Genomic DNA, 14889 nt, shown 5'->3' on the forward strand with positions numbered 1-14889 from the left:
TACAACCAGATTGAACTACAAATGAAATAAACGAGTGAATTCATGAATGATCAAACTGATAGAATGGATGAAAGTTAACAGAGCACAACGAGTAATATTTACATTTATTTACAGAGTAATGTACAGAGACATCAATGAGAAGAAACGTTTATATGAAAAGAAATTCAGACAGCACTTTGGCACACGACTGCACTTTCTCGACATCCGCTAGGGACTGACTGATCATACTTCCGTGTTCCTTGCCGAAGTACTGCCCTCCTCATGTCTTTCAAACACTACCTCCAATAATCCTTTATCAGCCCGGCTTCTTGTCCCTCCCACTGTCTCGTTTAGTCCCAGAGAAGCCCGGCTTCCCTGGAAGTGACGATTTTGTTGATTTTAACCAATAACAACTAGCCGAAATTGGCTGTTCAGAGCCATCTCGTAGACTGCAATGGATACCCGGCTGCCAGTCAGTGTTGCCAGATACTGCTGACGTTTTCCATCCCAAAATATGTTCAAAACCCGCCAAAATGCACTTAAAACCGCCCAATCTGGCAACACTGCTGCCAGTCCATAGAGCCCATTGAAATAAGAAAGGTTACAGCCTGGCAGCAAAGGTGATTCTCGTAGCGAACTGCAAGTTCGTCAGACATCACTCAAATAAGTTACAGGATAGTTATGAACATAAATACAATCTTGGGCATATATTATGTTATGCAAGTTATTGTTTTAATGAGAATTCAACGTCGTAGACGCCGCAGTTTGGGGAGAGAATTTTAGGGGAAGCTCGGCTTCCCTTGTTGTCTCTGAGAAATCGCCCCTGCAGAAAAGCGATTACAGCATGTGGAAAAACATCTCTTCTCAGTAACTAAGCCACTTTAGCTCAACATACAGAAACACAGAGAATAATAATGTTCGTCCATTAAATTTCCCTCACATTCCTCATGATGTCGTCTATTTTGTGAAGTGCACCAGTCCCTCCTGCAGCAAAGCAGCCCCACAACATGATGCTGCCACTCCCATACTTCATGGTTGGGATGGTGTTCTGAGGCTTGCAAGTTTCCCCTTTCTCTTCCAAACATAATGATGATCATTATGACCAAACAGTTAAATTTTTGTTTCATCAGATCACAGAACATGTCTCCAAAAATTAAGATCTTTGTCCCCATGTGCAGCTTCAAACTGTAATCTGGCTTTTTTATGGTGGTTTTGGAACAGTGGCATTCTCCTCACCGAGTGGCCTTTCAGCTCATGTTGGTACAGAACTCACTTTACTGTGGATAATGTACTCTCTTATCGGTTTCAACCAGCATTTTTACAAGGTCTTTCGCTGTTGTTCTGGGATTCATTTGCACATTTCACACCAAAGCACATTCATCTCTGGGACACAGAAGCCGTCTCCTTCCTGAGCGGTATGATGGCTGTGTGCTCCCATGGTGTTTATACTTGCGTATTATTGTTTGAACAGATGAACGTGGGACCTTCAGGCATCTGGAAATTGTATCCAAGGATGAACCAGACTTGTGAAGATTCACAATTTTTTCCTGATGTCTTGGTTGATTTCTTTTGATTTTCCCATGATGTCATGCAAAGAGGCCCTTGTGTTTGAAGGTGTGCCTTAAAATACATCCACAGGTTTGCCTCCAATTAACTGAAATTATGTCAATTAGCCTATCAGAAGCTTCTAATGCCAAAACATCATGTGGAATGTTCCAAGCTATTTAAAGTCACAGTCAACTTAGTGTATGTAAACTTCTGGCTTTGATGGAAGTAATTAAAAATTATCTTAAATTTCTCTCTGATTACTCTGATATTTTATAAATAAAAATAAATTGGGGATCCTAACTGACCTAAAACAGGAAAAGTTTCCTCAATTTTACTGTCAGACATGGAGAAAAAAGTTTGTGTCTTTTTCTAAACTGTATGTAAACTTCTGGTTGCAACTGTATATAGTAGGTAGTAGATGTAGCAGAATATAACACAAATTTTCCAGAGAAACAGGACATTTTTGACAAATGTGCAAACAAAGAGCTTGTTGGATATGAAACTGTGGTTCCTGGTTCAGTGATTGTGGAACTTTCCAACCGACTAGACTCTCCCATCTTCAGTTCTGTCATCAAACTAACCAAAAGCACTTGGACTAAAACCAGACTTACCATATTTATTAGAAGACATTGAGAAACACCATCATTCCTCAGGGTTTGCAACTTTTATCCTAAGAAAAACAGCAACCATTTTTACACGGTTTCACCTCCTACAGCTTCAAAAGCACAGCCAACGAAGGACATCTGTCCAAGACACCCTGCTTCTCTGGAACGTCTATTACATCCACCGTGTTACATTCTATATTTATTATACATCTGTACACCTGCACAAGGACAAGTTACAGCTCAGGGTTTAAAATATGATAATAGTGTCCTACTTCTTAAGGAAGGGAAAGTAGTGTTTCTATCTCATCATGATAAATGATGGAAGGTATGTATGTATGTATGAATTTATTTATTTATTTATTTATTTATTTTTAGTTTAAATGTCATCCTGTTTGAAAATGGAACACTGCAAACAGATGATTATTTTATTGTGGATGTTTCATGCTGATCCAGTCCTGATTTGAGTAAAAATGAAGCAGAAACTTCTCCATTTTTAACTGAACGCATTTGAGGGTTTGTTTCTTGCTGTGTATGTACGAGGTGCTATCAAAAAGTTCCAAGACTGTTCCTGTTGTGAACAAATGGAGGACGACACGGTCACGCACCTGCAGCAGGAGTGAGCAGCAACTTTCATGAGTCAGTATGTCGGATGACATCGCACTGTCAACATCGGGATCTGTGTTACGTGCGTTTTTGTGACAACTTGCCCGTGTACGTTTGTGATTTTACGCAGAGAGTAAACATCAAATTTTGTGTCAAACTTGAGAAATCAGCAACAGAGACCCTTGAAATGCTTCAGCAAGCCTATGACAATGAAGCAATGAGATATTTTGAGTGGCATTCGTGCATCAAGAGGAGCAGAATTCAGGGTGATCCAAAGATCCTGACACAAAATGCACTCCATTTCTTGGACATTTTTGAAGGTTGTACTCATGAAGCATTTGCAAAGCTATTCGATGTTTCTTGTCTGCTCAAGTTTAAGGTCCATAGTAAAATCGCAAATGTGCACATGCACTTTGTCATCAAAACAAGCGCAGCACAGGTCCTGATGTTGACTGTGCAATTGGCATACTGGCTCATGAAAGTTAGTACTTGCTCCTGCTGCACATGCCTGACCATGCTGCCTTCTGTTCATTTGCAACAGGAACAGTCTCTGAACTTTTTGATCGCACCTTGTATAATGGTTTTGAGTGTTTAAACCTGTTCGATGTACGGTATTATTCAGCACAGAGGAAGTACACACAGTCTGAGTGTTTGTGTGAGACTGGGCTGGGAAAAAAAAATCTTCACAGGAGTTCAGAAGGTCATTGAATTGAATGGAGGCTGCAGCTGCTGTTATGTAACTCAATTTATTTTTGTGGGAGGCCGTGAGCAGGTTATAACAAATTACATCATTGAATTAAGCCTACAGCAGCCTCTCAATCCTTGAAGTCACAGCTCGACACATTTAACCTTTACTGGTTGGCTTCAAATGAGTTATTAGCCATCTAAAATGGATTCCAACATTACATTTTCTGTAAAGAACATATTGTTTTGAATATTATTTGGTATCACGGAGATAATGCTCAGGCCAAAGCCAAAAGAGATGACCCCGGGTTATTGGGAAAGTGTTACTCTTTGTCAAAACACACACACACACACACACACACACACACACACACACATAGACAGACAGAGCGCCATTGTAATCTCTTTAGTCTGATCTGAGAAGAGGACGCTCCACAAATACACTCCATGCCAAGCTGTGATTAGTGGCGTCTTAAGCTTCGACTGTTTAGTCTTGGGTGTGTTATGTCTCTGAACATTTTTATCGTTTCTGTTTATACTTCATTCCTCCCCTCTCGCTCCATCCTACCTTACAGCAAACGATGCAAATTGGAACATGGCCTCGCTCAAAGCCCCGGACTGGAAGGACGCGAGCCAGAACCCGGGCAAGATGGCTGCCGGTGAAAAGGTGAGACGTTGAACTCTGTATGACACAGAGTTACGGAGTTAGGTTTAATTCTTTATTTATTTCTGTCACTTCAATCAATCTACAATTTAATTCTTTTTAACTTGAAATTAAGGAATTCATGGTGGAGGAATCCACACTTTCTCTCCTTACTCAAGAAATTACATTTTATTTATTTTTTTTATTATTTCTAATTGAATTCCAAATAGTTATTCATTAATATTTGCAAATAGTTAACTCCTTTTTTCTTAATAGTATTAATTATTTTAATTTATTTTCCATAACATTAATGCGTAATTCTTATTTACTTACTGAATATTTAGTTCTAAGATTACGTACTAAATATTTATTTAGTTAGTTAGTTAGTTAGTTTTTGTATTTACTTAATGGTGTCAGTAACGTGATAGAGAGCGCCACTTCCAGCCAGACTACAAACATGGCCGTTCTGAACTGCAACACTCAACAACCACAGCATCCTCTATTACCTGTCTATTAATTATACCTGTCACTCATTTCCTGGGTAATCAGCCCACACTATATAAACACCTCTCCCACACTCACTCAATGCGAAGTATCGTTCAGTGTCTTACCTGTCATGCCAAGCCTTGTTATTCTGCTGGCTTTATTGTGTTCTCGACTCTCGTTATTGTCTTGCTCTCATTACTCTCACCCTTATTACTCTGTCTGCTGATCAATTGACCCCTGCCTGTCCCTCGACTTCAATTTCATCTAGCGTTTTGGATTTGTTTGCCAGTCTGTGTTCCCTGCTCTCCCCTGCACATACATCCGTACGTGCTTGTAACCTGACAGGATACTTTGACGCATATGGATGCAACAGAGGAGGCATGGTAGACTGCTTTGATCGCTCAAGGGCACCTCGTAGGAGAACATCAGCAGATGCTCACCGATCTCAACACCAGGATGGCTCAGCTCGCTGCTATGATGCCGCAGGCCCTCCTAATGTGCCCCGAAGCTCCTTCGAGTCCCATGCTCCCAATTTCACGCCCCGAGAAGTACGCCAGGGATGCACTCAGCTGCAAGGGGTTTCTGCTTCAGTGCTCCACGTACTTCTCCTCGCTCCCACACATCTCGGATGAACACAAGATCGCCAGATTTCTTTCGCTTTTAATCGGCAAAGCACTACAATGGGCCAGCGCATTGTGAAGGAGCGGAGGCAAACACACCACCTCCTACGACAGCTTTCTGGAGTTATTCAAGCATGTGTTTGATCACGAACTGAAGGGAATTGAAGTCAGCAAGAGCCTACTCACCATTACCTAAGGTTCAAGGAGAGTCACTGAATGTGCCCTAGATTTCCGGACTCTTTCAGCCACCAGCAGATAGAATGAGCCAACATGAAAGGCGGTGTTTTGCCAAGGACTTCACCCCTCAGTATTGAGCAAACTAGCATGCCACAATGAACATCTTACTCTGGACACTCTTGTTTATCTTGCCATTCAGCTAGACCATCTGCTATCCAGCCGCCCATCCCTCTGGGAAGAAGCTGGACCTCTGATCCTCCCTCTCCCATAGAAGTTTCTCGTGCTCGCCTGAAATGCTCTGAACAAGATCGGAGAAAGAAGGAGGGCTTGTGCTTCTATTGTGGGAGCTTCAGTCACTCTATCATCCAGTGTCCAGTCTGCCCGCCACGCACCAGCTCTGAGGGGACCAAGGCTGATTTGGTGAGTCCCATGAGATCACTAATGGCCCTTTTCCACTACCCTTTTTCAGCTCGCTTCAGCTCACTTCAGCCCGACACGGCTCGTGTTTCGACTATCCAAGAACAGCACGACTCAGCTCGCTTCAGCCCTGCTCAGCCCCCAAAACTCGCACGGTTTTGGAGTGGGGCTGAAGCGAGCCAAACCGAGCCGAGTGGGGCTAGGGGCGTGAGCAGACACTCCCCTGTGCACTGATTAGTGAGGAGGAGTGTTCTCACATGCCCACACATGCCCCGCGAGCACGCTGGGATCTGTAAACACCGTAAACCCGGAAGAAGGAGAATCACGAATTACGAGAATTTCTGAAGCCTTATGTGCCTCACCTCATCTATACGCTCTTGCCAGTATCTGTTGGCGTTGTCGGTGACAAGCCACAGCACCAAGACCAGCAACACTAACGACTCCATGTCCTCCATGTTTATTGTTTACTCTCCGGGTCGTGAGACTACCGCTTAAAAGGTCACTGATGTCACTGTTTGCGCCGCCTAATGACATCACCTGACGTCCACCCACTTTCGCTAACTCCACCCAATGTGTCCACCCACTTCCAGCCAGCACGGTTCAGCGCGGTTGTAGTCGAAATGCAACTCCAACAGCCCCACTCAGCTCGACTCAGCCCGGCACGGCTCAGCCCAACTCAGCCGCGTTGGTAGTGGAAAAGCGGCATAAGAGCTCAATCTCTCAAGTTTCCAGTATTACTGAAACTGTCTTCCTCTACCCATGTGCTGTCAGCGTTTATCGACTCAGGGCAGAGGGAAACTTCATTGCCAGCTCAGTTGTCCAGAGGTTCAATCTGCCCACAAACATGGTGTGGAGCCAACTCAGCATCCGGTCCATTGATGAGCCAACTCAGCATCCGGTCCATAGGGGAGGGCCTCGTCACCTCCCGGACCGCTCCCGTGCATATTCAGGTGGGAGCTCTTCACTCTGAACAAATCTCACTCCTTGTCACAGCTAGCAAGCATCACGATATCATCCTGGGCTATCCATGGCTACAGTTTCATGACCCACTCATTTCCTGGCAGAACAAGGAGATTCTCCAGTGGTCCCTGACATGTTTCCAGAACTGCCTCTGACGTCCTCAGTTAAATCTTTTCTCTACCTTCATAGAAAGTTGTTACCCTGACTCCCTGGAAGGAATCCCTGTGTGTTACCAGGACCTAGGGGAGGGCTTCAGCAAGGGTAAAGCATGCGGCCTACCCCCACATCATCCATACAATTGTGCCATCAAACTCTTGCCTGGTACTTCTTCCCCATGCAGCTACATTTACCCTCTGTCCCAGAATTAACAAGCTGCTATGGAAGAGTACATACAGAAGGCCCTCAAGCAGGGGTACATATGCCCATCCACTTCACCAGCATCAGCGGGATTCTTTTTTGTGAAGAAGAGAGGGAGTGGACTTCGTCCGTGTATAGACTTTCGAAGACTCAATCAGATATCAGTCAAATACCCATATCCACTTCCATTTGTTCCCTCCGCATTGGAACAGCTCCGCAGTGCCATGATCTTCTCCAAGCTTGACCTACATAGTACCTACAGCCTGGTCCGCATCCATGAGGACGACGAGTGGAAGACCGCCTGCAGTACCATCGCCAGTCATTTTGAGTACTGGGTCATGTCTTATGGTCTCTCTTTGGTGCCAAGCGTGTTTCAGTGCCTCATTGACGATGTGCTGCGAGACATGTTGGGGAGGTATGTCATAGCTTACATCGATGACATCTTGATCTACTCCCCTGATGAAGAGAGTCATCTTAACCATGTTTGATCAGTACTCAAACACCTGTCTAAGAACCATCTCTATGTCAAGGCTGAGAAGTGTGAATTTCACATGCGTAAGATCTCCTCCCTGGGGTACATCATCAGTGTTGATGGGGTCAGCATGGACCCCTCCAAGGTAACTGCAGTCACATCCTGGCCTGTACCCACCTCGATGAAGGAGCTCCAATGTTTCCTAGGCTTTGCAAACTTTTATCGTCATTTCATTAGAGGGTTCAGCACCCTCGCAGCACCCCTGACCTCCATCCTGAAGAAGGGACCCAAATGCCTCCACTGGAACCCCACAGCTGAAGAGGCTTTCTTCACTTCTCCTGCCACTGGTCATCCCAGCAGCCATCGCACCCACCAACTGCTGCGAAACAAGTACTGGTAGGAGAACATGCTCACTGAGATCATTTGTTTCATCTCTTCATGCACTGAGTGTGCTCAAGCCAAGGTCCCTCAAACTCCTCTGGCTGGCAAACTATGCCCTCTTCCTGTGCCTCAGAGACCATGGTCCCACCTGGCAAACGACTTCATCACCAACCTGCCGCCATCCCAAGGCAACTCCACAGTTTTGGTCATCATTGACCACTTCTCCAAGGTGCTGAGACTCATCCCGTTATCCGGCCTACCCAAAGCATTTCAGACCTCTGAATTATTGTTCCAGTATGTGTTCCGATACTTCGGCATCCCAGAAGACATAGTCAGTGACCGTGGCCCTCAATTCATCTCTCTTCTGTGGGCCAGCTTCGTGGAGCAGCTAGGGGTCTCGGTGAGCCTCACTTCGGGATATCATCCCCAGTCAAATGGCCAGGTAGAGTGAGCCAGCCAAGAAATAGGATGTTTCCTCAGAATCTTCTGCATGCAAAACCAAGGGGACTGGGCCCGATTCATCCCGTGGGCTGAATACGTGCAAAACTCTCTCAAACACTCAGCCACACAACTTGCACCCTTCCAGTGTATACTTGGCTACCAACCTCTCCTGTTTCCTTGGGACAACTCTCCAGTGTGGGTACAGGCCATGGAAGAGTGGTTCACCCATAGCCAATCAATTTGGGAGGAAGTTCACCAACACATCACGTCAGTTAATCTGTCAGTAACGCGATAGGGAGCACCACTTCCAGTCAGACTACAAACATGGCCGATCTGAACTACAACACCCAAGAACCACAGCACCCGTTATTGCCTGTCTATTAATTACACCTGTCACTCATTTCGTGGTTAATCAGCCCACGCCATATAAACACCTCTCCCACACTCACTCGATGCGAAGTATTGTTCAGTGTCTTACCTGTTATGCCAAGCCTTGTTATTCTGCCTGCCTTATTGTGTTCTCGGCCCTCGTTGTTGTCTCGTTCTCATTACTCTTTCATCTAGCCCTTATTACTCTGTCTGCTGATCGATTGACCCCTGCCTGTCCCTCAACTTCGATTTTGTCTAGCATTTTGGATTTCTTTGCCAGGGGAAAGTGTTCACCACTTTCCCCTGCACATACGTAAGTGCCTGCATCCTGACAAATAGTAGTACTAATCAATCAATCTATCTATCTATCTATCTATCTATCTATCTATCTATCTATCTATCTATCTATCTAAGTCTATTTTTGTTAAAATATAAATTGTTACATACATTACTTTTTGAAACGAAATTTCTGTAAGATCCATATGGTGTAAAGTGTAAGTAAGGGGTGGAGTTTTCTCAGTTTCCTCTCACGTTGAGATGTATACAAGATTAGAAATGATTATAGAGTTAAATCTAACAAATTTGTTGTTATTAATTACTTATTCCACATTACTTGCCTGTAGATGTGCCAAGTTAGCAATAACGTGTATAATTTTTGCATTCATGTAATTCTTTTTATAAAACAAAACTTTAAAACTAACAGATACATGAAGTGAAAGATAAATAATTCGTATTTTACTGAACAAAGGAGAAAAAAAATGACATATTGACACTTAAATACATATTACAGCTTACACACAGAATTAACATATACAATCAGCTCCAGAATTATTGGCACCCTTGGTAAAGATGGATTAAAAAATGTGATGGAAAAAATATATTTGTGTATCACAATTATTTGCACACACACACATCATTAAACTAATTAACCACAAAGATGGATTTTTGCTAATCTAACTTAAAGACAATATATTCTAAGATTTTTTTTTAACTGTCACAATTAATGACACCCTAAGTAAAGATGGGTTAAAAATGTGATTTTAAAAAAATGGTTTTGTGGTTATTTAACTTTAACACACTCTGAAAATTGAACTTTAATATTCATAAGTCACTGCCATCTATGCCATTGAGCTAATTAACTACAGCCATTTTTAAGGATCTTTTTTTTACTTATCCTTACCAAGGGTACCAATAATCTGGAGCTGACTGTAATAAAATGATGATATAGTAGATTATATGCTCATTTCTAGCACTCTCTCCTTCACTACAGGGATCGCCTAAAGTACTGGGCACTATAACAACCTTGTCCAAACATCCGCCCCCGACCTATGGCACATACCCCAGTGTAGGGCATCACTCCACCATCTGTGCCACTAACTCTCTGCCTCGCTCAGCACCAGGCACTCTATCCTGGCACAGATCCTCTGGTTCCTCATCGCAGCAGATCCAGCAGAGGATCACTGTCCCTCCGAGTCCTACACCCTCAGCCGGCTCTCCCGTCTTACCCCCACATGAGAGAAGTAATGACGCCCCTCTGGCTGCAGCAGTTCGACCATTTTATACAGACCGGGGTTCACGACCTCAGTCTCCTCGGAAAGGTCCTGCTACAATGAACTCCAGCTCCATCTATCATGTGTACCTGCAGCAGCCAACGGCCAAAAACTACCAAAGCAGCAGCACCAGAGCTGCAGTCAAAGCAGGTAGGTGTAAGTAAAAAAAAAAACAATGGTCAAATTACAGTATACTGCAGTTCATATAATAATTCATAGTAGCTACTGAAAGAATGAATGATCAACTAAATTGCTAATTATAAATTACTACTACTACTACTACTAATAATAATAATAATTAAAAGAAGATGACAATGAGAGTTTTAAGGACTTTTACAAGAAAAAATAATTCAAAATGTGCTCAATTTTAAGGGCAGTACAATAACATTTAAATTGACAATCATGAATATTTCACTTACTATTAAAGCAGTTAAAAATTATTGTTTACAATTAGTCAGAACAAAATGTTTATTGTACTTATCATTTTATCTATATAATTTTTTTCTTTTGTATTGTGCAGTAAAAGCCTCGAATCCTACAAATGTAAAAAAGGCTTTATAAGTTATGTCATTGTATGCTAAAAAAATAAACACAATTAAAACTCTAAATAAGCTGGATAGCTAGACAGGAAGATAGGAAGAAAGAGAGACAGACAGATGTCCTTCATTAAACATATGAATGGGGACTTTATGATTTAATGCACATTAGATGATAAAAATCAATATCTACCATTAATCAATCAGCAAATGTGACTAAACTCAGCATTAAATAGAACTACAAATGAATAAAAAGTACAATGTCATTCTTTAATTCCTTTAAGCATTGGCAGATTGCTCTGTTTTAAGATGAATAAAACACTTAAGGGCATGCTATTATAGAAAAGTAATCAACTCCCAGTTGACCCAGTAAATCAGCTTCATATCACCACCCTATCATTATTATTTTTCTATTACAGTGCCACACACAGTCTTTCACTTCAAACATATATTTCAAGCACAACCTTGTTTCACAGAATGGTTATTGTCTTAACGTCACTTCCCTTTCTGTCTTTAGTCTATGGAAAGCCGTTGCTGCCAAGTTCAGTCTCCTCGTCCCCTGTTCCCTTCCAGCATCAGTCCTCCAGAGACAATTTGGAGCGTGAGTCTGAACCTGAGATCACCCACAATCCTCAGCCAAATGTGGAGAACATCCCTCGGCCCCTGAGCCCCACTAAACTCACACCGGCTCACTCGCCCCTGCGCTACCAGAGCGACATCGACCTGGAAGTGCTGAGGAGGAAGCTTGCCAATGCTCCTCGTCCTCTTAAAAAGCGAAGCTCCATCACTGAACCTGAGGGTCCGAATGGTCCCAACATCCAGAAACTTCTCTACCAGCGCTTCAACACACTCGCTGGTGGCATGGAAACAGTTACACCATTCTTCCAACCAGACACCGCCCTTAATTTACCAGGTGATGTTGATTCTGTTAATGGAAATGTAATGGAAGCAACTAAAAAAGCCACCGTGGCGATGCCTATTTCAGAGCCCGCACCATCACTGACATCCGACGCTAATGAGAATCAATCTGTACAAACAGCTAATCATACAGAAACTCCGGAAATTACAGATACCATGGATCCTAAGGAAGGTCCTGAAGACAGTCATAACAATAATCAGTCATCATTAGACAAAGACGTAAAGTCCACACCAGCAGAGAAGGAAGACACAGAGAAGAACATGGTGAGTATTACACCAGGACATTACTACAGTAATATCACTAGTGATACAAAGATTCCAGGTGCTTTCACATATGCAGAGTTGAGTCTGTTTGAACAGAACCTTAGTGTGTTCTGCCCCTTAGTGCAGTTCTTTATGCAGGTGATAAAACAGCAATCACACTCAGAGCTGAGAGTGTCTGAGTGAGGTGATTGTTCACTTGAACTCAGGGAACTCAGGGAGAAAGTGATTCGACTCTGAATCAACTTGATTGCAGGAAATGAATCAAACATGCTGCAGTTTGGGGCATTTTTGTAGATTTCTATCTATCTGTCTGTCTATCAAACTGAACCAATGGCAGAACTGCACAAGTGCTATATGTAAATTCTGGAGGTTTAAACTCCCAAAACAAACCAAAAGAGAAAATAAATGCTTCATGCAACTCAGAGAATGTTTTTCTATCACTATATTTCTGAACCCATGAATGAAAGAGTTTTATGGGGATGTTTTCAGCCCTACATGCCCCTCAGCCAACATTTTCTTTTCGGTTCATTACCTTCCACCAACTTTGCTGTCATCCCCATTTGTCTGTCTATTCCCAACATAAGTCAATGTATTCGCCTCCATTTGCTTGTCTGTTTGCTTGTATGGCTGTTTCCAATGTAACTTAAAAAAATAGTGAACGGATTTTGATGAAATTTTGAGAAAAGGTGGGTCATGGGCCAAGGAACAGTTGATTAGATTTTGATGTAAATCTGGACATGCATGTGGATCCAGGATCTTTTTGTCTTTTCCCAATGTAACTCAAAAAAATAGTGAATGGATTTTGATGAAATTTGGAGGAAAGGTGGGCCATGGGCCAAGGAACAAGTGAATAGATTTTGATGCAAATCTGGATATGTATGTGAATCCAGGATTTTTTTTTTGGTCTCTTCCCAACGTAACTCAAAGTACTGAACAGATTTTGATGAAATTTGGTGTACAGCTTTATTATCGTAGGTTCAAGTGATTTGATGTTGATATGTGGCTTGGCAGAGGTATGAACTCTACCGAATGCCCTTCCTCTAATTTCATTAAATACAAATATGAAACCAAATCAGCCCAAATAGCAAGTCAATAAAAATAATCTTCAAGCCAAAGAGTTAAGCAAAACAGAAATTCTTAGATAAGAGTGAATGTTATTGAGACGATTTTTCATACAGTGAATGACTTTTTTTTTTAATTTCTGCTCAAATGCTAGGTGAAGAGGACGAACCTGAAAAAGCCTGGCTCTGAGAGGACAGGTCATGGTCTCCGAGTGAAGTTTAATCCACTGGCGCTGCTTCTGGACGCATCTTTGGAGGGCGAGTTTGACCTGGTGCAAAGGATCATATATGAGGTACAACACAGCATTAAAATACAACAATTACTACTACTAGTGTTAATAATATTGAAATTGAGTGGTGGTGTGGACTCGAGTCACAAATCTGATGACTTCAAACTCGACAAAATTACAAATGGTTTAAATACCACAGTACTGTTAAATTCTGGATTCTGATTGGTCAGAAAAAAGGTGTTGATTAATTTTTTTTTTATAACAGCAGCTCTGTTAGTAGTGCAGCTCCAAATCACAGGTTTATATTAATGAGCTCGTTGATATTAATACATAAATGTTTTCTGTAGTAACAGCTCATTCACAGGGACTTGTATGGTGGATGGTCCACAAAAATGGATTAAAAGTCATGTGTAATCATTGATATGGTGATTTATTTTTCTGTTTTAATAATTATGGAAGGAGTCTCCAATGTCAGCGCTTCGTAACCGTCAGATATAAAGCTATAATTTTCTTTTAAGTTTTCTGACATCTTCAGGACAGAACACTTTGTGGTTTCTCTGTAACACAACAAGCTGCTTTTTTCTTATTAACTTCAAGAGAGAGAAAAAAGAGAAGACTGGTGGAAGACTGTTTATAGCTGCTATAACGTAAGATAGAACAGATAGTAACTTGTTTGGCAAACATGAACTGTAGCTTTAAATTAATAAATAGTATGACGTGTAGTTCTTTAACAAATATTGGCAAATTGCTGTGCTATAAGGGGGGAAAAATACTTATTATAGTACAACCCCGATTCCAAAAAAGTTGGGACAAAGTACAAATTGTAAATAAAAACGGAATGCAATGATGTGGAAGTTTCAAAATTCCATATTTTATTCAGAATAGAACATAGATGACATATCAAATGTTTAAACTGAGAGAATGTATCACTTAAAGAGAAAAATTAGGTGATTTTAAATTTCATGACAACAACACATCTCAAAAAAGTTGTGACAAGGCCATGTTTACCACTGTGAGACATCCCCTTTTCTCTTTACAACAGTCTGTAAATGTCTGGGGACTGAGGAGACAAGTTGCTCAAGTTTAGGGATAGGAATGTTAACCCATTCTTGTCTAATGTAGGATTCTAGTTGCTCAACTGTCTTGGGTCTTTTTTGTCGTATCTTCCGTTTTCTGATGCACCAAATGTTTTCTATGGGTGAAAGATCTGGACTGCAGGCTGGCCACTTCAGTACCCAGACCCTTCTTCTACGCAGCCATGATGCTGTAATTGATGCAGTATGTGGTTTGGCATTGTCATGTTGGAAAATGCAAGGTCTTCCCTGAAAGAGACGCCGTCTGGATGGGAGCATATGTTGCTCTAGAACCTGGATATACCTTTCAGCATTGATGGTGTCTTTCCAGATGTGTAAGCTGCCCATGCCACATGCACTAATGCAACCCCATACCATCAGAGATGCAGGCTTCTGAACTGAGCACTGATAACAACTTGGGTCGTCCTTCTCCTCTTTAGTCCGAATGATACGGCATCCCTGATTTCCATAAAGAACTTCAAATTTTGATTTGTCTGACCACAGAACAGTTTTCC

General features: G+C 42.0%; 1 protein-coding gene across 4 annotated transcripts in view; it reads left to right on the forward strand.

Moving 5' to 3' along the window:
* Positions 1–14889, forward strand: part of ppp1r13ba (protein phosphatase 1, regulatory subunit 13Ba) — a 65909-nt gene that overhangs the window by 45316 nt on the left and 5704 nt on the right. For all 4 annotated transcript variants that reach the window (XM_060933771.1, XM_060933773.1, XM_060933772.1 and 1 more), the window contains 4 exons: positions 3995–4086; positions 10013–10442; positions 11346–12010; positions 13227–13364. In XM_060933771.1, coding sequence (XP_060789754.1) covers positions 3995–4086; positions 10013–10442; positions 11346–12010; positions 13227–13364 — 1325 coding nt within the window. The remainder of the gene's footprint in view (positions 1–3994; positions 4087–10012; positions 10443–11345; positions 12011–13226; positions 13365–14889) is intronic.

The sequence above is a fragment of the Neoarius graeffei genome, chromosome 11 (genome assembly GCF_027579695.1).
Source record: "Neoarius graeffei isolate fNeoGra1 chromosome 11, fNeoGra1.pri, whole genome shotgun sequence".
In the NCBI taxonomy this organism is placed as follows: domain Eukaryota; kingdom Metazoa; phylum Chordata; class Actinopteri; order Siluriformes; family Ariidae; genus Neoarius; species Neoarius graeffei.